Source organism: Aulonocara stuartgranti, assembly GCF_965226115.1.
Source record: "Aulonocara stuartgranti genome assembly, chromosome: 9".
In the NCBI taxonomy this organism is placed as follows: domain Eukaryota; kingdom Metazoa; phylum Chordata; class Actinopteri; order Cichliformes; family Cichlidae; genus Aulonocara; species Aulonocara stuartgranti.
Genome location: NC_138960.1, coordinates 32,484,493 through 32,507,104, shown reverse-complemented (window position 1 = coordinate 32,507,104; position 22,612 = coordinate 32,484,493). Strand labels below are relative to the sequence as shown.

The 22,612-nt window shown below is 40.9% G+C and overlaps 1 protein-coding gene across 3 annotated transcripts in view; it reads left to right on the top strand.

Moving 5' to 3' along the window:
• Positions 1-22,197, top strand: part of LOC309713968 (uncharacterized protein) — a 138,763-nt gene extending 116,566 nt beyond the window's left edge. Inside the window, exons 1-4 of one of the 3 annotated variants that reach the window (XM_082545974.1) lie at positions 4,696-5,036; positions 15,101-15,206; positions 16,492-17,256; positions 20,577-22,197. In XM_082545974.1, the coding sequence (XP_082402100.1) occupies positions 15,189-15,206; positions 16,492-17,256; positions 20,577-21,155 (1,362 nt within the window). In that variant the 5' untranslated portion in view covers positions 4,696-5,036; positions 15,101-15,188 and the 3' untranslated portion in view covers positions 21,156-22,197. The other 2 variants (XM_082545975.1, XR_014278762.1) reach the window with 2 other exon arrangements.
• The last annotated feature ends 415 nt before the right edge of the window (positions 22,198-22,612 follow it).

Below are 22,612 nucleotides of genomic sequence, written 5' to 3'. Positions count from 1 at the left end.
GGCGTGTGCCTCTGATGTAAAACTCTAACAACGTGTGTGTGGTTTATTCCTCCGTGAGATATGCGAGTTACCACGGTATTTCTGCCCTAAAAAATGGAACCTCCAACACGGAGGAATCCTCCCGAGGGATTAATAAAGTTTTATTTAATCTAATTTAATCTAATAACTTTAGTCTCAGACAAAACGCTTTACTCACCAACAAATAAAACACAACTAAAGCACTGAAAAAGGCCAAACAATAACATGTTTATGTTATTTAACGTTTACACAGCTACATTCTCGCCTGAAAATGTGTTAAAAGTTTATTTTGCGACCCAGAAAGAGAAATAAGAGTAATATTAAAACTAAGTAGCTGCAGTAATAGTAGCCATTGTTGGAAACTGGAATTGGCTGGGCCGGTCTGCGATATGGTTTTCAGTTTTGTTGTCCGGGTGGAAAATCAGGAGAAATTGGGGGGAGAATGGTCGCCCCGGGAGATTATCGGGAGGGGCACTGAAATTCGGGATTTCTCGGAAAAATCGTGAGTGTTGGCATGTATGGCCTAGCGTAGCCTGTAATGTTATTGTGACCAATGGCGTGTCCAGCGGGGTGGCCTGGGGGGGCACAGGCCACCCCCCAAACCAGACTGGCCACCCCAGGTGCCACCCCAAAGGCAAAACAATAAAATTCAATCAAATATCAAATGTCCGATTATGTTTTCACGGTGACGCTCAGATATCCGAGTGTAAGTGAATGCAGCATCGCTTCTGCGCTATGCGCATCACGTTAGCAAAGGTAGGAGAGCCAAGCGCCAAAGATGGCACTGCAGGAAACAATTTTTCGGTGAAAGAAAATGAGGACAGAATAAATGTCCCGGTAAGTAATATCAAGTTTGTTGAGTTTAGTAAACTTCGGTGAAATTAGAATACCAAGGAAAAAAATAACACTTAAAGAATTATTGCAGCTGTGGAATATTTCAGACAGTATGCTACTGAGGGCAGCTAACATAAGAGTTATGCGTTATAAGATATAATCTAAGTCATAACATTGCTGTATGGAGCTGCAGATTTGGTTGCAGGTTAACATAGCTGGACTGGCCATCGGGCATACCGGGCATATCCCCAGTGACTTATTTTTTATTTTTTTTGTAACGGCATGAACAATGAGAGGTGGTGGATTGGCCAGATGCAGGTCGATGTGTAGAAATAACTCCGTTGTTTGGTGGTGGCTATGACGGGGCTTCCACAGAGGCAACAGGTGGATGAGGGAAGGGGAGGCAGGAGGAGAGACCCGAAGCAGCCACCAGTCCGAGTGTCAGGTGAACTGAACTTCAGGTAAGAAGTTATGACCTGCAGTCTATCTGGGTCAGATATAAACCAAGTTTAGGTGGAGTTTATTTTCATGTTGCTGACTTTTTACTGTCAGTTGCAATAACTCATACTGCGTTCTAGCCAGCTTGACGGAGTTTTTATACAGCTGGGTGGGTGCTATGATGTTACTGATAGTGAACTTTATTTTATTCATAAGGTTAGTTAGTAGAGTTGCCAACGGCTCCTTAAAAAAATGGAATGGTCCCTCATTCAGAGAAAATATTACACGTTTCGTATTGAGCTGAGAAGAGACGCAGTTTGTCCCGGACTTTAGCTAGAATGGAAAAAAGACACAAAGCTGGATTTATTCTGTCTTTATGCTGCACAGCTGCCTCTTCTCTCATTCTCTCCCCCTCCCTCTCCTGTTGCTACTTCAATCATGAAACTGATCAATGATCAGCTGATCGGCTTTTCTCTCTTGTTTATCGCCCACTTTGCGCCAGAAAGAGGAAACCAGCAGATGTTGCGCTAAACAACAGCAGCACGTTTAAGCTTGATCAGCTGTTGTTAGAATTTATTTAATATTAATTTCTAGTATCAGCTGATGTTTGCTGGAGCCACAGCTGTAAAGCTGCTGGTCATGATGTCTGTTTAGATATGTGGTGAGAGGGAAACATGAAACCAGGAGATGTCCTTACTGAACCATCAGAGCTGAACAGGTGATGGAGAAACAGGTTTACCTTTTAGGTGACATGAATGAGTTGAAGGGAAGTTATGAACTGTTTCTGAGAGACAAATAACACCAGGATCCTTTTTTATGTAGCTGACAGCTGGTAACTGTGCAGGGGCGGGTCTAGCAAAGTTTTGCCAGGGGGCCAGGTAGGGCATTAACAGGGAAAGGTGGGCACAAAGAAATACTTTTCTTTCTTATTCTCATTTAAAATACCTAGTTTTTATTAAATAATTATCTAAATCTTACAACCAAAGTTTTTATCTGACGTAAAATGTATAGAAATCATACATATACCAACAAGACTGTACATCACTGTCACAACAGGGTTTGTTTTCAGTCAAAGTCTTTATGGCTTTACTACCTGGTGGGTCGGTCTGTAGTAAAAATGCCCAATTTTTTTGTCCCAGTCCAGCCCTGCAGGTTAATACTGGCAGTGTCACCATGCCAGCTGACTGTATTTTATCATCAGCCAGTGTTGTTCTTGATCAATATTACCAAAGTTTACGATAAGGCAGCATAGAAAGTATTTACTTGCTTTCAGGTTTCATTCAAATGTTAGTCTTTTCATTTGTTTCCCCACTTTTTTCCTGTTTCAAAATCAAACACCAGTTTGTGAGAAGATTATCTTCTTTTTTTAACAGGCAGATAAAGTTTTGCATTGGCATTGGCTAATTTGTCAATTGTTTGTTACAAATGTTCGTATTTTAATTTTCAAAAATGTTTTTGCCCAAAACATATGTGCACTATATGTCAGTAAAAATACTATGCAAATATTGTTGTCCTTGACTGCTGAGTAAACACTGACAAAGCACTGATTGTATCTCTTGTACTTTATCAACGCAGTATCTAAAAACTTTGCACCGTAGTGGTTAAAATCTCATTCTAATAAGAGTTAAAAGTGCATTTGGTTATTAGGTTTATAGGATTATTGAATTATGGTTAAGGGTTGGTAGAATTTTTTTTTAAAACATTATCTGCCAATTAAATCTGCCACCCTTCTCCAAATCTGTGCCCCTACCTGGCCCCCCCAACAAAAATTTTCTAGACACGCCACTGATTGTGACGGACACATTATATGAGTGAACTTGACTTTACGTGACTTACAGGTTTCTTTGAAAAACAATTTCTTATATCCAGGTTCTTCCTTTGCGCTGCCATCCTCCTCTCCTCCTGGCAGCGCAGGTTTGCCGCTGCTGAAACTAAACAGAGCTCCCTGAAAGGCTCATCCAATCACATTGGCCATATTTGTCACATGACGTAGGACTCCAGTAGAGAACATAATTTAACTCTTTCTGCACCGAGACGCTGACAGATCATTTTTTTCTTACTATCGGGCTTGTTTTTCTTTACTCGAAGAGATCAAATTATTGGTGGGGACATGTCCCTTCCGTCCATGCCAAATTTACGCCCTTGAGTGATGGCCAAATGAAGCTTTCTGAAGCACTGAGGCTTGTATTGAAAAACGGTTCATTACTCGAAGCTTTTCAACACGGTCCTCTCTGGTGACATCTGGTGGCCAAAAATATGAAGAGCAGCTTGAATCCACAAAATAAAACCAACTGCTTCATTATGATTGCCCACTCACTCTACAGAGTGGAATTCTGTCTGCTATTGGGCCACCGTTGTGTTGCTTTGAACGTTTATTTTTTGGAGTTAAAAATGTGATTTATTTGTTTAATAAATAATTTCGACCAGCAAATTTTCCTTGTTTAAACATGCACCAGTTTGTGGTCTTTCTTTGCTTTTCACTTCTTGATGTTGGTAAATAGAATAATTGGAAAACACCACGTTACATACAATATACATATAATAATGTACAACACATTATGGAGTATGCTTCTGCTGTGAGGTCCTGCCTCCATCCACTTGTGAAATTAATCGCAAGATGGGTGTATTTATCAATAATATTATATTAGGGAAATTTTCCTATAAATATTTCTGACCTGGGGGTAGAATTGATTGTGAAAGGGAAAGTGCTTATGAACTTGCAAACTAAAAACATGATGCATTTAAGGTAACCCTTTTTCATTTTTATTTAAGAAGAGAATTTGTTCCACTGTGCGATGGCCGAAACTGTTCCTTTTCGTGGAGATAATTTCTCCTGCATTAAGGAAAATCCCTTCACGTGGAACAGAAGAGGCTGGAGTGCAGAGAAACTGGTAGAGATGCAGTTATACAGTCTACCTGGGCCCCACAAACTCAGCTAAAGAGAATAAATACATGAAATTGCTGCACATTTGGCAGACTAACATTTTAAGATTAATTGAAAAATAAAATATATATATTTTAACATTAAATGTAACGAGTCAAATGGAAGTTTTTCTAAAGATATTTGATGATATTTATATTATGAAAAACAGATTTTTGGCATTTTGAGTTTTTCCCGTTTTCAGATAAAATAAACACGCACAAAACAAAAGCAAACAGCCAGAACACAAAGCTGGAAAACCCACCCGAATGACCAAAATCTACTCAAAATACTCCCACACAACAGAACCTCCTCTCCTCCTCGCTGGCTCCATGTCTCTCAGTAGAAATATCAGTGGTTTGCTACCTGTCACCATCAAAACACCACAAATCCTGCGAATTATTCACTTCCTTATAAACCATTGAATGAGACCCCGAAGTAGTCACGTTCTAAACAAAGCTTCGGACGTCACTGATCACGTGACTTTGGCCAAACGAATCAAGCTTCGACACGGAGCTTCTGAAGCAGTGTGTTGATTTTTTGACACACGCACCGGAGCATCAGCTTCAAGCGGACCATCACTACAAACGTTTCCCTCATCTGTTTCCTGGGTATTTTTGAAAACGCAGGTTTTTCTATGCGTTTGCACCTTTCGTCCACACGTAAACGGCGTTTTCGGTCACTGAAAAACGCCTGCCAGGGTGGATACTTTCGAAAAGTCCGTTTTGACTATTTTGAAATCTCCGTTTTCAAAATACCCGTGTACGTGTGGACGTAGCCAAAGCTTCATCACGGAGTTTCTCTCGGTTTGTGGGCTCATCTAAAGGTAAGCACCGAGCTAACTTTACTGTGAGCAGGGCTCTAGACTAGTGATGGGCAGATGAAGCCCCATGAAGCACTGAAGCTTTTCATCCAATTGGTTCACCCCAACGCGAAGCTTCATGAAGCTTCATTTGCTCTAGCAGGACACCTACTGGACGTAAAAATAATAGCTGGCATGAATTTGAAGAGTGTGGCATTTTGCACACAGCCTGTAAATGTCAACAACAAAAGGAGTGTGTAAAACATGTATATTGTAGTGATGGCAGTATACTGTGTATATTTATAGTGGCAGTATGGAAAATGATTATTTGGAAATGCTTGAAATGGAAACGATCATTTACTGTGAGGTGAGGTGTGGTTGGGGTGTGGACAGTAGTTGTGCTTTTGTAACGTTGAGGTATGGACAGCTACACACTGCCTGTTCACATTTTATTCTGTAAAAACTAAATTTTCACTGCTTTTATGACCTTTTTAGTGGGGAGAACATAGCTAGGATTTAATGATTTAACAAATCTTTTGAATCCTTTGTCCTCCACAATGCTAAATAGCTGGGAGTCCTCAATCACCATGCTGACCAGGTCTTCATCTATTTGAGATTGTTCTCCTGAGGAAAGACAATAAAGATAAAGCACAAATATAAATATCACATACGTAACTTATAACAGTTGTATAATATTGTTATATCATTTAGTAACATTACTGCATCCTATATTATCATTGCATTTGATGGCTCACCTGGTCTTGCTCCACAATCGGTGTCCCCCTTATTCTCAGGCAAAGCTCTGTAGTGCCTAAGCATGGATAAGGTGTTGTTGTTGTTATATCCCAGCTCCCTGGCACATAGAAAACACTTCACCTTGTACAAAAGTCAAGACAGCTCAACATAAATTGTATTGCACCATCAGTATCATGAAAATACATCTTCTGTAGAAATTTACATACCTTGTTGGGAGGAATAAGATCAAAATGTTCCCACACAGGGGAGGACATCCTCCTCTTCTTAGCTGGCTCCATTCTCTCCTGACTTTCTCTCCTCACTCTCATAAACCTCCAAACGGTCTCCAAACTCTCACTAACCGCAACTCTCCATCAAACACCCACATTTTGAATGAAGTCTGAGGGCTTTATATCGCTGTCATATCTCGCGGCAAAGTTCGAACCACTTCATGAACCAGTCACGTGGTACAGCCGGGCAGCGAGGCTTCGGACGTCATCATTTTCAGCTCCTCCCATAAATGAAGCAAGCCTCGATACGCGCTTCGCGGAAACGCCCCCTCCATTACTCGACACACGCTCCGAAGCCTCGATACAGAACGTCCCATCACTACTCTAGACTAACTTTTTGACATGGGCGCACCGGTACGCCTAACTTGAAAAATTTAGGCGTACTGGCACAAAAGTTAGGCGAGGGGACACTTGGGCACTGCATTTATTGCAGCATATAGTGTGTTTCCTGGATACACTGTGCTTTTTCCGAGCACTGGCTATGAATTTCAGAAGGATCAGGCCTTAACTTAACAAAAAAGTTATCTCCAACGGGAGATCGAGAGACCAGTGTCAGTGTCACTGTTTACTTAGCCTGATAGAGCAAAGGACACTGTCTCAGCTGAACTCTGGACACACTTACACTGATAAGCACGCACTCATCCCCCTCCCTTTCCAAACGCCTTCGATGCTTGTTTCCTGCGGGGGAAGACTGCGGGTCTGCGTGCCGCGCTGAAATGGTAGCGCTGTGTAGGACGACTGCTGTGTTCCTTCGGATTACCCCCCACCCCCCTATCCAACCCCTGTGGCTTGTCACGTGCTCTAATGTTGTGATGTGGACATTAATGTGCTCTCTGTGTAGAGGAGTTTTTTTGTTTCCTGTTCTCATGCTGTCCTCCCATAGGTGCTGTTACCAGTTCAAAATTGGGGATGGAGACAAGAGAAAAAACCAAAATAACAACACTGGTCCGGCCGGGTTAAGTCAAACGATGATTTTAATGATCACACGCGTGGGAGATGGACACTGTATGCAGACAGCCTCAGATCTCAAAATGGTGGAGCATTGCTCAAACTCTTATAGCCTCTGGTTCTCCCACCTTATCATAAAAGCCTAAACATTCACATTCTTTCTCTCACATGGCGCCTAAGCTACGACCTTGGCTTCCCGTTTATCTGCTCCTGCTGAGATGGGGCAGAAAACTCTAGCATGTTCCGTTCTCTTCTAATCAGACAAATAAGGCGATGACTTTCTGCAAACAGTATTTTCTTGTAACATCATAAAACAATATCATTCATCCACAATAAATCAGCAGTCTAATTTAATGCAAATCAGTTTAACTAATGCAATAGTTATCAGCTTCTTCTAATTCAGGAGAATAATGCAAACTAAAACTACATAATAATTCACAATCTTTAATTAGGGGTATAACATGGCATAAAATAATATTATAATCTAACAGTGCCCAGCGTGAGAAGAGGTCTCTTTTTTTCCTCTTGTACTTTTCCCATTGTTGTGTAATTTTTCTGTGTTATTCTCTGCAACGCTGCCGATCTCCGACTGTATTCCCATGTGATGTCTTTGTTGTGTGTGTAAGTCGGGGGGGGGGGGGGCCATATGCAACCTGCATATGGCCAATAAAGCATTAACTTAACATCAATGATACTAAGAGTAGCTGTAGATAATATTACATCTGTGGGATGATTATTGGTAATTTTTTCTCTAACGATAAAAATTTTATTTGTGAAGAAGTTCATGAAGTCATTACTAGTTAACGTTAAAGGGATGGTTGGCTCAAAAGAGCTCTGACTTTTTGTCAGCCTGGCTACAGTGCTGAAGAGAAACCTGGGGTTGTTCTTATTTTCTTCAATCAGTGATGAATAGTAAGATGTTCTGGCTTTGCGGAGGGCTTTCTTATAAAGCAGCAAACTATTTCTCCAGGCTAAATGATGATCCTCTAGATTTGTGACACGCCATTTCCTCTCCAGATTACGAGTCATCTGCTTTAGGGTACGTGTTTGAGAATTATACCACGGAGTCAGGTACTTCTGATTTGAGGCCTTAGTTTTCACAGGAGCTACAGTATCCAGAGTCGTACGTAGTGAGGAGGTGAAATTATTAACAAGATAATCGACCTCTGTTGGGGTAGCGTTCAGATAGCTGCTCTGCTCTGTGTTGGTACAGGGCATTGAAGATGATAACAGTGGGTGGATTATATTCTTAAACTTAGTTACAGTGCTTTCAGAAAGACATCTACTTTGATAAAGTCTACTCTTCACCGCTGTGTAATCACTTATTGTAAATGTAAATGTAATCAGGAAATGATCAGACAGGAGAGGGTTTTCAGGAAACACTGTTAAATGTTCAGTTTCTATGCCATATGTTAAAACAAGATCTAGAGTGTGATTAAAGTGGTGGGTGGGTTCTTTTACATTTTGAGAGAAACCAATTGAGTCTAATAACAGATTAAATGCCATGTTGAGGCTGTCATTTTTAGCATCTACATGGATGTTAAAATCACCCACAATAATTATTTTATCTGAGCTCAGAACTAAATTAGATATAAATCTGAGAAATTAAAACGTACAGCTCTGTTATCACTTCCAGCATAAATGAAGACCGAAAACTAAAAAGCAGTGACGTTTGTAGGGTTACTGAAGTTGGGCTAGCTTGTATATAATGATGTGCTACGTGACCGCTAGCGACACAGCTATGTTAGCATAATATAAACAAGCTAACTTTTTTTCCAATCGATAAAAGTTAACGTGAGTGTTCTCGGTGGTCAGGAACAAATATAATCGCATGGCAGGATGCTGTAAAAGGACCAAACTTCAGCCAGGAGAACAACTGAGATAATCCATCCACAATACGAGGTTAGTCATTCATATGCATGGGCTGGGCTGGGCTGTAGTTACATCCTAAGGTTTTAAAAACTGAGCTTAAATAAATGATTAGCGGTAATAAAAGCCGAGGGAGGTCAACAGTGATCACTGACTGTTTTAGGAGCTTTTTGAGATCAAATAGAAGAAAATACATAACATTAAACATGTTAACAACACAAAAGCCATATTAAACGCAGACTACTTTAGACCCGGAAGTAGGATTCGTCGTGTCATCACTGAGCATCACTGCTCATATTTATAATTATACGCTTCTTGGAATGAGTGCATACACTCGTGAAGTTTAGTAACTTCAGGTCACTGCAACAAGCCCAGCTACAGTTTACCGACAGATGGGTACAGGACCTTGAAATGCACCGTGTAGAAAGTAAAGACCATCGTACATATCATAAGTTTACCAGTCTCACAAATCGTCTTCATAAATACACATTCATTAACCGTTTATAAATAGGACCTTTGAGCTCAACGGTAATTAATTAGTAGTGGAAATAATTTCTGGTAGCATCACAGAAATGTAGCAGTGACAATAATATTGTATGCTGTAATCGTACTGGGCAATTAGTGATACAAAACAACTGTTTTATCCTGTGAATAAAAGTACATGTTTCTGTCAATGTACCATAATAACAGAAGCGAAACGCAATATTGTGTCAGGACAATTCACTATTTATGCACAATAAACAAAGGAGCATAGTGCGACAATTTCTGTTCAGCGCCAGACTTGCTTGTAACCTATATCACCAATTATGTTATGAAAAATGACGCATTAACTACAACAGCAGACTGACCTTTGTGGAAATGCTTGGAGCAGACTAACCTGTGAGCTGGAGTGTTCTGGGACGTTATATTTGGTCTTTGAATGGCTGCAATCCAGTCGCCTCTTTGTTACTTCGGAAACATGGCTCGAACAATTTCTCTTCAACGACGTAATCCGATAACAACCGATCTCTTTACCCGTCGGCTTCCCGTGGCTGTCATGGGACCGGCTATTGCATTTAATAATACAACAGCTTCTTGCCATTTTTTGTGTTTCTTTTTATCGCTGTATAACTGATTTCAATTGAAAGCCTGCGTGCGCTTGTACCTCTTGCCATGAGTTCCCAGAATTCTTTGCGGTTTTACCCCTGAATGACGTCACATTTTCAATCTCTATTGGGCTGCGGGCCAAATTTGGCGCGCGGGCCAGAGTTTGACATTCTACAGCCTCATTTCTATTTGAAGTGATAACAGGAAATCAGAGCGATCTGCTGCAGTATCGGGGTCACAATAAACTTTAATGTCCAGCTGCTGTGGATGAACACTAGGGCTGGGTATCGTCACTGATTTCTAGAATCGATTCAATTCTGATTCACAAGGTCCCGAATCGATTCGATCCACAATTCGATTTAATTCGATTCGATTTAAATCTGGGAAATTTTGACAGTCAGAAATATTATAATTCAGATCAGTACATTTACATATTTTTGTATCAATAAAAAGGAAGCTGACACACGCAAGACTTTTTCAAAGGTGTGAGCGTCACAGCAAAATGGCCTGTATTTATATAGCGCCTTACTAGTCCCTAAGGACCCCAAAGCACTTTACATATCCAGTCATCCACCCATTCACGCACACATTCACACACTGGTGATGGCAAGCTACATTGTAGCCACAGCCACCCTGGGGCGCACTGACAGAGGCGAGGCTGCCGGACACTGGCTCCACCGGGCCCTCTGACCACCACCAGTAGGCAACGGGTGAAGTGTCTTGCCCAAGGACACAACGACCGAGACTGTCCAAGCCGGGGCTCGAACCGGCAACCTTCCGATTACAAGGCAACCTCCCAACTCTTGAGCCACGATCGCCCAATTCAACAGCAGATGCCTTTGTGTCAAAGTAGCTGAAGATAAAACACAGAAAAACATGAAGGTGATTTTCCTGGCCTGGGATTTTATAAAAATATTCTGCAGTACATCAAAAACGAAAGAAAGCCATTAATCAACATATGAACATTACCTCTGACGTTACAGCGGTTTTATTAGAGACACGGCTAAGCGTTTTGCATTTTGAATAATTTTAAAAAGTTTAAATTTGTTCAGTATTGAACAGCAGAAATGAGGTTTTCTTTTCGGAAGAATGTAAAAGGGGAAAAAAACAGCGGCCGACAGCGCTGTAAACAACAGTAGACTTGTGCGTAACAAGCAAGCGAATAATGAAGAAAGGGAAACTGTTCTTGAAGTACAGAGAGAGAGAGAGCTGCGCATCGCGGTGGAAGCAAAACAGTAAAAGTCAGAGTGAATTCATGACGATGTTTATGTGAAGCGTTTGGATCTTCTTTTGCTGCTGGTTCGGTCAATATTGTTTGGTGAGACATCAAACTAACAGCTTTAGAATCTGCTCATAAAGGGCGTGAACACAAAGCGCGGACCCGCCGACAGATCAGAATCAGCGAGCTGTCGGCTTTCAGCCCCGACCGTGAGAAAGGCGACATCTAACTGATTCTGATCCGCGGGTCGCGCTGTGTGTTTAAGTCTATGTGCAGAATCTGTGTTCCTGCTCTCATTTACTGTCTTAGCTGTTTGGTGGTTCTTGAAATTTTGTGAGATGTCACCTGAGATTCTGGCATTTCGGGCAAAATAAATTTATATTAAAAAAATCGATTCAGGATTTTAATGAATCGATTTTACGTTATCCAAGCCAGAATCAATTTTAATCGATGAATCGATTATAAAAACCCACCCCTAATGAACACATGAGAGGAAGTGAACTCCTACAAAGTCTCATTTTAACGAGTCTGGCTGCTGTAAAGTGATGCACAGGAAGATGTTAACAAAAACTATTCTATGAAATGAATGTTTAGCATCAAGTGAATTCAGATGTTCTGTTCAGTTTTCTTTCTATAGGCAAGGCAAGTTTATTTAGAGTGTTAGGGCAGCCTGAAAATTCTCCTGGGCATCTCGCTGCAGGGCAACCTGCAAAATAAAGGCTGTTTCATTCATTCATTATATAGCACAATTCAACAGCAAGTTGATTCAAAGTGCTTTTCAGAGACATTAAAAAACAAAAAAATAAAAAGCATGATTTAAAAAAGGGGGGGGGGGGGCAGTACATAAAATCAGTAGTTAAAATGTAGATTTTGAAATTTAAGCTTAAAAGTAAAACCGTGCAGATTTGGTGCTTTATTCAAATGCAGCTGAGAACAGGTGAGTCTGCAACCTGGATTTAAATAAACTGAGTGTTTCAGCTGCTCTGAGGCTTTCTGGGAGTTTGTTCCAGATATATGGAGCATAAAAGCTGAATGCAGCTTCTCCATGTCCAGTCTCGCAAGATTTCTACAACCAATCAGAGTGAAATTTGTACTTTGTGTTGTCAGATGAACATCAGAATCAGAATCGTGTTTCTTGGCCAAGTATAAGTGCAGACACATACAAGGAATTTGGTTCCGGTAGATGGAGGCTCTCAAGCACAGCAATGTAAAACAAACAAACACACACACACACACACACACACACACACGTGTCTATATATACATTACACATACATACACAAAGCTGTGTAAACCAACTGTATGGTTTATGATGGAGACACTGAGTCTGGTTCAGCTGCTTTGTTGGGGTCTGTATGTTAAAGAGTCTGTTTACATGGTGGAGGTGGTGGGACTGGGGGCCTGAAGGAGTTGAAAGTGTGGGGTTGGGGAGTAACATGTCTGTCCCTGTTTGTGGAAACCACAGGAGGAGCTGTTCAGGCTGTTGCTGGGTGTGAATTGTTTATGGAGTCTTTAAACTTGTAGTTGCTGTTTTCCAGACTGAAGCAGAGTCGTTAGCTGAAAACTGGTTTTAGAGGTTCATTCAATCAATCAATCAATCAATCTTTATTTATAAAGCACTTTTCATACAGAGAAAATGTAGCACAAAGTGCTTTACATAGTTAAAAGCAGCCCACCCCACCCTCCAACTCACTCCCCACACTCTCAATACACATATATCCCCCCACCCACACACACATACACACACGCGCACACTTAAAGAGTAAAAATTGGGCTGGGCTCGCATGAGCCAAGTGAGGAAACACTATAACAGGGAGCCGTCTGCACCGGGAGCCGGTCACAGACCGCAGCCTCCAGGCTGGGCACACAGCAGGAGGGAGGCAAAGGAGCCCCCCAGCCAGGCTGAGAGGACCCCAGAGACCCAGCAGCCACGGTCAATAACAGCCCCGGTGCAGAGAGCGCCCTCCGAGGAAACACTGGAGATATGACGCAATACAATATATATAGGGTAAAATGATAAAATAAATAAGAACAGGATACAATATAAATATAAATATAAATAGAATAAGAAGATTAAAAAATGAATAAGAATAAAATCAAACAAATATTAGGTAAATCCTAAATTAATAATAGAATAACAGGATAGAATAAATAAGCATAAAATAAATAAACGCTAAGTAAAAGCTAAATTAAAAAGGTGGGTCTTGAGCCTGTTCTTAAAAACATGTACGTTCTCTGCGGCCCTGAGCTCCTCCGGCAGGCTGTTCCACAGACGAGGACCATACCACTGAAACGCTGCCTCTCCGTGAGTATGTGTCCTGACTTTAGGGACAATCAAAAGGCCAGTACCAGAGGACCTCAGGGTCCGCGAGGGTTCGTATGGTAAAAGCAGATCTGAGAGCTAGGAAGGCCCAAGACCATTAAGACATTTAAAAACCAATAAAAGAACTTTAAAATCGATCCTGAAACACACGGGGAGCCAGTGCAGCGATTCTAAAACCGGTGTAATGTGGGCCCGCCCTCTGGTCTTCGTCAGCACACGAGCTGCCGAGTTTTGCAAGAGTTGTAAAGTTGAAATATTCTTCTTAGGAAGACCAGAGAGCAGGGCATTACAGTAATCAATGCGACTGGTAATAAAAGCATGCATCAGCATCTCCGTGTTGGCCCGAGAGAGAATAGGGCGGACTCTGGCTATATTTTTTAGATGATAAAATCCAATTTTAGTTACATGTTTAATATGTGGGATAAAACCAAGCTCAGAGTCAAAAATAACACCCAGGTTTTTCACTTGTAGCGAAGGACATAGTGAAAATGCCTCTAATTTAGACAAGAGTTTCTCTCTCTGAGCCTCAGGACCGACAATTAAAACTTCAGTTTTGTCCTGGTTAAGTTGTAAAAAGTTTTCTGCCATCCAAGATCTTATATCCAAGATACAGTTAAAGAGGGCATCCATTTGTCTGGTGTCATCAGGAGACACGGAGATGTACAGCTGCGTGTCATCAGCGTAACTGTGGAAGTTCACTCCATGCCTCCTGATGACACCGCCGAGAGGGAGCATATACAAATTAAAAAGTACAGGGCCTAGAACCGACCCTTGAGGCACACCACATGTCATTTTATGGATCTTAGAGGAGCATGTATCCATACTCACCATAAAAGTTCTGTCAGAGAGATAGGAAGTGAACCAGCTGTGTACAGCACCAGAGAGGCCCACCATGTGTTTCAGTCTGTTTAAAAGAATAGCGTGGTCTACTGTATCAAAGGCTGCGCTTAGATCCAGCAGCACCAGGACTGAGAGCTTTTGGGAGTCCCAGTTACATCTAAGATCATTTAAAACCTTTAGGAGAGCCATCTCTGTGCTGTGGTTCACCCTAAATCCAGACTGGAATATCTCCAGGATCTGTCTATCATTGAGAAAATCAGTAATCTGAGTAAAAACAAGTTTTTCTAAGACTTTACTTAAAAATGGTAAGTTGGATACAGGTCTGTAGTTATTAAAATCATTACAATCCAAATTGCTCTTCTTCAGAAGGGGCCTCACCACCGCCGTTTTAAAGGCAGCAGGGAAGACACCCAACTGAAGAGAGCAATTCAGGACAATTCAGGACACCTTCTCAGGCTCTTACAGCCTTACCTGTATCATAACAAAGTGTATAAACCCCAATCCACCTTTAACATGGTCCTTCTCCCAAACCTTCAAATAGGACTTTCTGGCCCTGTCATAGTAAAGGGCTGCTTAGAATATTAGAGCCAATGTCACAAAGTTCCTCCTGAAGTATAAGTGAGTGAGAGAGTTTCCTCACTTTGCAGCACAACACGTCTCACAAGATTTCTACAAGCAATCAGAGTGAAATTTGTACTTTGTGTTGTCAGATGAACATATGAGACACTGACTCTTCAGTGCAGTGTGGAGCCTAACAAAGATCTGTTTTGTGTCCCAGCTGATCAGCAGGAGGAGAAGAGTCTGACGGAGCAGCAGAGGAACATTTTCAGCCATCTGGACTCAGCTGAGTCACTACAGAGGAAACAATGAGCTCAACACAGGAGGTGAGGAAAATATCACAGTTTCACCAAATAATCAGTCACGTCTAAAACTCTCATCCTCCCAACCTGTTATATGACTGTGTTGTATTTTATTATGTACTATGTTTTTATTTTATATCTATTATGTTTACAAACATCAAGAAGTCACAAGCAAAGAGAAACCACACCACAGCACATGTTTAAATAAGGATATTCATCAAAATTATTTATTAATGAAATTTCAAAACCTTTTCAATCACACAGAAAATACATGTGCAAAGCAACACAACAGTAGCCTGATATCAGACAGAACTGTCACATGATACTAAACATAATGAAGCGCTTCATTATACAGTAATTTGTAGATTCAAGCTGCTCTTCATATTTTGACCAGCAGATGTCACCAAAGAGGACTGTTGAAAAGCTTCAAGTAATGACAGTTTGTTCCACGACTGCATTTCACTGGGTTTTGATTATCGATTAAAATTGATTGTAGCTTGGATAACATGATATCAATTCATTAAAATCCTGAATGGATTTTTAAATATAAATTAATTTTGCCCAAAACGCCAGAATCTCAAGTTAAACCTCAGAAAATTTCACAAAACAGCTAAAACAGCAAATGAGAGCAGGTACATGACATGGACTCGACGTCGGGTGAGAAAGCCGGCAGCTCGCTGATTCTGATGCGTTTGCCGGTCCGCTCTTTGTGTTTACGTCTTTTTCGGCGCTAGATTCTGAAGCTGCAGGTTGTGTCTCTCTCCAAAATAAAATTAATTAAACCAGCAGAATTCTCTCTCTCCATTGTTTACAGCTCTGTCGGGTGCTGTTTTTTGTTTTTTCACTCCCAGCAACAAAGCCTAATTTCTGCTGTTCAATACAGAACAAATGTAAACTTTTTTAAATTATGCAAAACGTTTAGATGTGTCTGTCATAAAACGTCTGTAATTTTGCTCTGCTTCACTTCAGCAGCATCAGGTAATGTGCATATGTTGATTAATGGTTTTCTTTCGTGTTTGATACACTGCAGAATATTTTTAAACCCAGGCCAGAAAATTCTCCTTCATGTTTTTCTGTTTTATCCTCAGTTACTTTGACACAAAGGCATCTGCTGTGATGCTTACACCTCTGATGAAGTCTCACACATGTCAGCTTTCATTTTAGAAATATAAAATATGGATAAGTACATAGTGATCAGAATTCTAATATTTCTGATTGTCTGAGGCAAGATTTCCCCGAATCGAAATCAGTGATGATGCCCAGCCCTAAATTTCACTCACTGCCTGTGTTTGTATCTCTGTCACTGCAGGACCAACATGGAGCGAGAAGTCAGCGCTCTCAGGAGGCCGACAAACCTCACAGAACAAAGGGGGAGAAGAAATACAGCTGTGATGACTGTGGAAAGTCTTTTACCCAGTCTGGAAGCTTAAAAGCACACCAGCTCATCCATAGTGGAGTTAAAGCATACAGCTGTGACGAGTGTGGAAAGAGTTTTTCCTGGAAGGGTAGTCTAAAAAAACACCAACTCGTCCACAGTGGAGTTAAAGCGTACAGCTGTGACGAGTGTGGGAAGGATTTTCTTAGGAAGGCTTCACTACAAAACCATCAGGTCATCCACACTGGAGAGAGACCGTTCAGCTGTGACGAGTGTGGACACACTTTTTCTCGGAAGAATGCTCTAAAAAAACACCAACTCATCCACAGTGGAGTTAAAGCGTACAGCTGTGATCAGTGTGGCAGAGCTTTTACTCAGCGTAGTAACTTACAGAATCATCTAGTTACCCACTCTGGAATTAAAACATACAGCTGTGACATTTGTGGAAAATCTTTCAGCCTGAAACAGAGCCTAAATACACACCTACGCATTCACACCAGACATGATGTGTACAGCTGTCAACAGTGTGGCAAAGAGTTTGCTAAACACACACTATTAAAACGCCACATGTTTACCCACTCTGAGGAACTACCTTATAAATGTGACCTGTGTGAGAATACTTTTAAATCTCCACATTACCTGAGACAACACCAACAGATCCACACCAGAAAGAGACTCTATAAGTGCAGTTACTGTGAGGTATGTTTTTATATTTTTATCGTGTCATTTTAGCCTGACTGTTTGGAACAACTCTGCTCATTAAACCGTGTTAGCATGTTGCTAACACAATTTAATAAGCAGAGTTCTACAGAATGGAGAGACGGTGTTGTGTGATTATTCAGATTTTCAATTCAGTTATCATTTTTGTGTAAATGATCCTAAAAAACTAAACTGAAAGTGCTGAAAAGTGATATGATGGTGTTATTTAAAATTCATGTAGTTTCGTGGTATTCAATTCAGTTTTATTTATATAGCGCCAAATCACAGCAGTAGTTCCCTGAAGGTTCTTTATATTGTAAGGTAGACCCTGCACAGTTACCAGCTGTCAGCTACATAGAAAAGGATCTTGGTGTTATTTGTCTCTCAGAAACAGTTCATAACTTCAACTCATTCATGTCACCTAAAAGGTAAACCTGTTTCTCCATCACCTGTTCAGCTCTCATGATTCAGTAAGGACATCTCCTGGTTTCATCTTCATGTTTCCCTCTCACCACATATCCAAACCGACATCATGACCAGCAGCTTTTACAGCTGTGGCTCCAGCAAACCTCAGCTGATATTAGAAAGGAATATTAAATAAATTCTAACAACAGCTGATCAAGCTTAAACGCGCTGCTGTTGTTTAGCGCGACATCCGCTGGTTTCCTCTCTCTGGCGCAAAGTGGGCGATAAACAAACAAGAGAGGAAAGCCGATCAGCTGATCATTGATCAGTTTCATGATTGAAGTAGCAACAGGAGAGGCAGGGGGGAGAATGAGAGAAGAAGAGGCAGCTGTGCAGCGTAAAGACAGAATAAATCAATCTTTGTGTCTTTTTTTCTTTCTAGCTGAAGTTCGGGACAAACTCTGTTCCTTTTCACCTTAATACGAAATGCGTAATAATTTCTCTGAATGAGGGACGATTCCGTCTTTTTACAGGCAACTCTACTAACTAACCTTATGAATAAAATACAGTTCACTATGGTATCACTAACATCAAAGCACCCACCCAGCAGTATATAAACTCCGTCATGCTAGCTAGCACGCAGTACAAGTTATTGTAACTGACGGTAAAAAGTCAGCACAACGAAAATAAACTCCACCTAAACTTGGTTTATATCTGACCAAGATAGACTGCAGGTCATAACTTCTTACCTGAAGTTCAGTTCACCTGACACTCGGACCGGCGGCCGCCTCGGGTCTCTCCTCCTCCTGCCTCCCCTTTCCCTCATCCACCCGCTGGCCTCCACCACTTGCTAATTTTACTGAATCTGAGGAAGCTCCGCCACAGCCACCACCAAACAACTGAGTTATTTTTACAGCATCTGGCCAATCCACCACCTTTCATTGTTTATACCGTTACAAAGGGAAAAAAGTCACCGGGCCACCGAGCAAATGCCCGATGGCCAGTCCAGCATTGGTCGTGCCATCAGTTAACCCTTCCCGTGCCAACTGTGGCACACGTGCCTAGGGTTGCCGACCCCTGCCCTACAATAATACATACAGAGAAAAGCCCAACAATCATATGACCCTCTATGTGCAAGCACTTTGACGACTGTGGGAAGGAAAAACTCCCTTTTAATCAGTGATGGGAATAACGGCGTTACAAGTAACGGAAGTAGCTGACTACGTAAGTAATCTGGAAGCTACAGCTTTAAGCAGCTGCGTGCGCTCCCGTGGACGGTAATCACGATCACTTTCTAGCACAACACCTGGAGCTAAGGGGGAAAAACAATCGCATGAGTGCTGCTGTTTGACTGAGGAAGAATAAAGTAGCCGTGGTAAGCAAATCACATGACCACTTAAAGACAAAGCAAGCAGAGTCACGATAAACAATATGTATCCGGCGTTTTTAGAGAGAGAGAGAGAGAGAGAGAGATGGATGGATGGATGGATGTTTAGCGTGTTTGGAGTGTGTAGTTAATGTGTAGTGTTGTGGATAGTTTTGTGTTGTGTGTCAGAACAATGAGGCGACTGCTGTCTCCAGGTAGAAACAGGAGTGATACAGCTGCTGCTGTCAGACCTGCAGGTATCAGGCTGTGATGTTTCCTTTATCGTGGACAGAAATTTTTGGAGTGGCACAAATAATTTGTGTGGCATCTTATTGAAGAACAGCTGATTGTTCTTAAATAGTTTGAAGTGGTTATTTAAAAAATCAGGATAAAAGGTAAATGGATGCAAATAACTTTGTTGTTTGCAAAACTTGTGCATAGGATTTTAAAATTGACAATTTATATTTGCATTTAAAGTTATGAAATATGATTCATTAAACATGTTTGTGGTTGTTACAGTAAAAAATATAACTTTTTCTACTCTGATCTTATGTTTTTTGTCTGACCTTTAGATCAGTTGTGTTAATACAGTATGTAAAAATGAAAACATGACTGTAAATTCAGGGTCACCTGGTCCAGCCCTAACTATATGCTTTAGCAAAAAGGAAAGTTTGAAGCCTAATCTTGAAAGTAGACACTGTGTCTGTCTCCTGAATCCAAACTGGAAGCTGGTTCCACAGAAGAGGGGCCTGAAACCGAACGATCTGCCTCCCATTCTACTTTTAAATACTGTAGGAACAACAAGTAAGGCTGCAGTGCGAGAGCAAAGTGCTCTAACAGGGTGATATGGTACTACAAGGTCATTAAAATAAGATTGGGCCTGATTATTCAAGACCGGATTTTGAATTCAATTCTGGATTAAACAGGAAGCCAATGAAGGAGAAATATGCTCTCTCTTTCTAGTCCCTGTCAGGACTCTTGCTGCAGCATTTCGGATTAACTGAAGGCTTTTCAGCGAGTTTTTAGGACTTCTTGATAATAATGAATTGCTTAATGTGCATTGAAGGACATATCCTGGTCAAAATGACTCCAAGGTTCCTCACAGCGTTACTGGAAGTTACTGAAGTGTTTCCTTATAATTGCCCACTCTAAGAAACTCAGTCGACGGGACTGAGCTCTGCAGCGTGGGTAATTACAAGGAAACGCTTCATAATTTGTAGATTCAAGCTGCTCTACATATTTTGAACAGCAGATGTCACCAAAGAGGCGACAGAATTTGTCCTGGTCCAAAATGAGTCCAAAGTTCCCCACAGTGTTACTGGAGGCCAAGGTAATGCCACCGAGAGTAAGAATCTGGTTAGGTACAATACTGTTCAACTGATGCTCACAAGGGTGTGGTACCACAGTGTGTGTTTGTATAGCCCAGTAAACTGTTAACTGAAGGAGTAAAATGTAATTGGCCGTCTGCAGAGATGCTCTTTATTTCAGGCGACGTTCAGGATGAAAATGTTGAAGGACTGACTTACACTGTCTTTGTGTCTTTGTTTAGAAGCAGAGCGACACAGATGGATCCAATTCTCAACCCTGTCGTCACTGTGGTGGTGGGAAAGACTTTCGTTGTGACCTTTGTGGAAAAACTTTCAGTCATTCAAACACCCTAAAACTACATCAACGTAGACACACTGGAGACAAAATGAACTACTGCAAAGAATGTGGGAAAGGCTTCACCACAAAACGTGACTTAAAACGACACGAACTCTTTCACAGTGGGGTCAAAAAGCATCTCTGTGATCAGTGTGGGTCATCCTTCACCACTAGAGGTGAGCTTAAAACACACAAACGCGTCCACACAGGAGAGAAACCATACAAGTGCAGACACTGTGACAAAAGCTTTCCACAATCAGGTGATTGTAACAGGCATGAACGGACACACATGGAAGGAAACTACAGCTGTGACCAGTGTGACAAGAGCTTCAAGAATTTCAGTTCATACTCCACACACAAACGATCCCACGTTACTAATAAACTCTTTCACTGTTACCAATGTGCCAAAATATTCACCACATTGTCTGCTCTGTGCAAACATCAGCGTGATCATGCAGGACTGAAATCACTCTCATCACGGTGAATCTGCAGAGACAGAAAGATCCTCGTTTGGTTTCAGGGTCAGACTCAAAGCCCTTGAGATCAGGCTCCACAGAGTTCAGATGGAATCTCCTGTAAAGATCTGATGAGGCAGCTATGAATGAAAATGTGCCTCTCGTTACATTTTAAGCTTTCTAAACTGTTCTACTGTAGTGTTGGTGTTGAGTGGTTAGCATTGTTCCAGCAGTTGAATCAAAAAATCTGTTTCCTCTTATGTTTTTATTGAATGTATTTTGATCCATGTGTTTTTGTTGGGTGTTTTTTTTTTTTGTTTTTGTTTTTTTTTGTGTTCAGGTTTTTTGTGTTTATGAAATCCTTCAACAGTTAAACCAAAATTTTACATGTTAAATAAAGAAATAATTTACTGACAAAGAGTTTGATCCATGATGTCATTTCCTGTATGTCAAACCAAAAACTGATGTGACAAATGTTCTCAGTGACCTGAAATTCATGAAAAAATAAGATCTTTAAAATCTTTTGTATTTTAACAAAGTTGCTGTAGGTATCAAAAATTCTGATTTGTGTTTGAGATTGTTAGAAGATTTTCTACATTATACATTATAACCAAATCTCTATAATACAATATAATCAAGTAGGCCTTATATTCTAACCAAGTGAGCCTTATATTCTAACCAAGTATGCCTTATATTTTGTGTGTTCATATATTTTCACATAACCAAGCCTATTGTTGAAGAATCACCTAACCAAGTTTATTGTTAAAGGAAAACTGATGCATTCCTTACCTAAGTGTTTGAGATGTTTGACAGCATGATATAATGATGCATTCTTTCCTATAGTGTCTGTGATGTCAGATAAAGCATGATATACTTCTGTATTTTTATCCCAGTGTGTGAAAGATCAGATAAGCTGATTTAATGTTTAACCTCTCGTCAACATCTGTTAAAAGAGGAAGTACTATGTAACCCATTTTTGCCTTATAAATAAAGCAAGCGAGCCTGTGCTCGGAGTGTGTGTCTTCTCAGAGAGACATTCACCCGTGCGCACGTTTTCTAATTACACTCTGAGTCGGTCTGCAGTTGTCTCATTTCTCTTACTTGTGTTTTGAACAAATGTCTACCCCTGACAGAGATATAAAAAGATTAATTTTGGAAAATTATCTTTTAAAGTTGTGGTTTGATTTGCTCAGCTTATCAGAGTTTCCTTTGTTGGCACTGCCTCTCTGAAGTTGTTGGTCTATATTGACATGACAGCTGATTTTTCAGCTGGACGTCCATGATGTGAATCTTATTTCACCACATCCCAAAGGTGCTCTATTGGACTGAGACTCAGGTAGGCTGTGGTCTGTAAATGATGTCAGTTGGTACTAAGGGACCCAAATTGTGCCAACCAAACATCTCCACGCTATTACACCAGCAGCAGGATGGATCCATGCTTTATTTTGTTTAAGACAAATTCTGCCCCTAAAATCTGAAAGTTGCA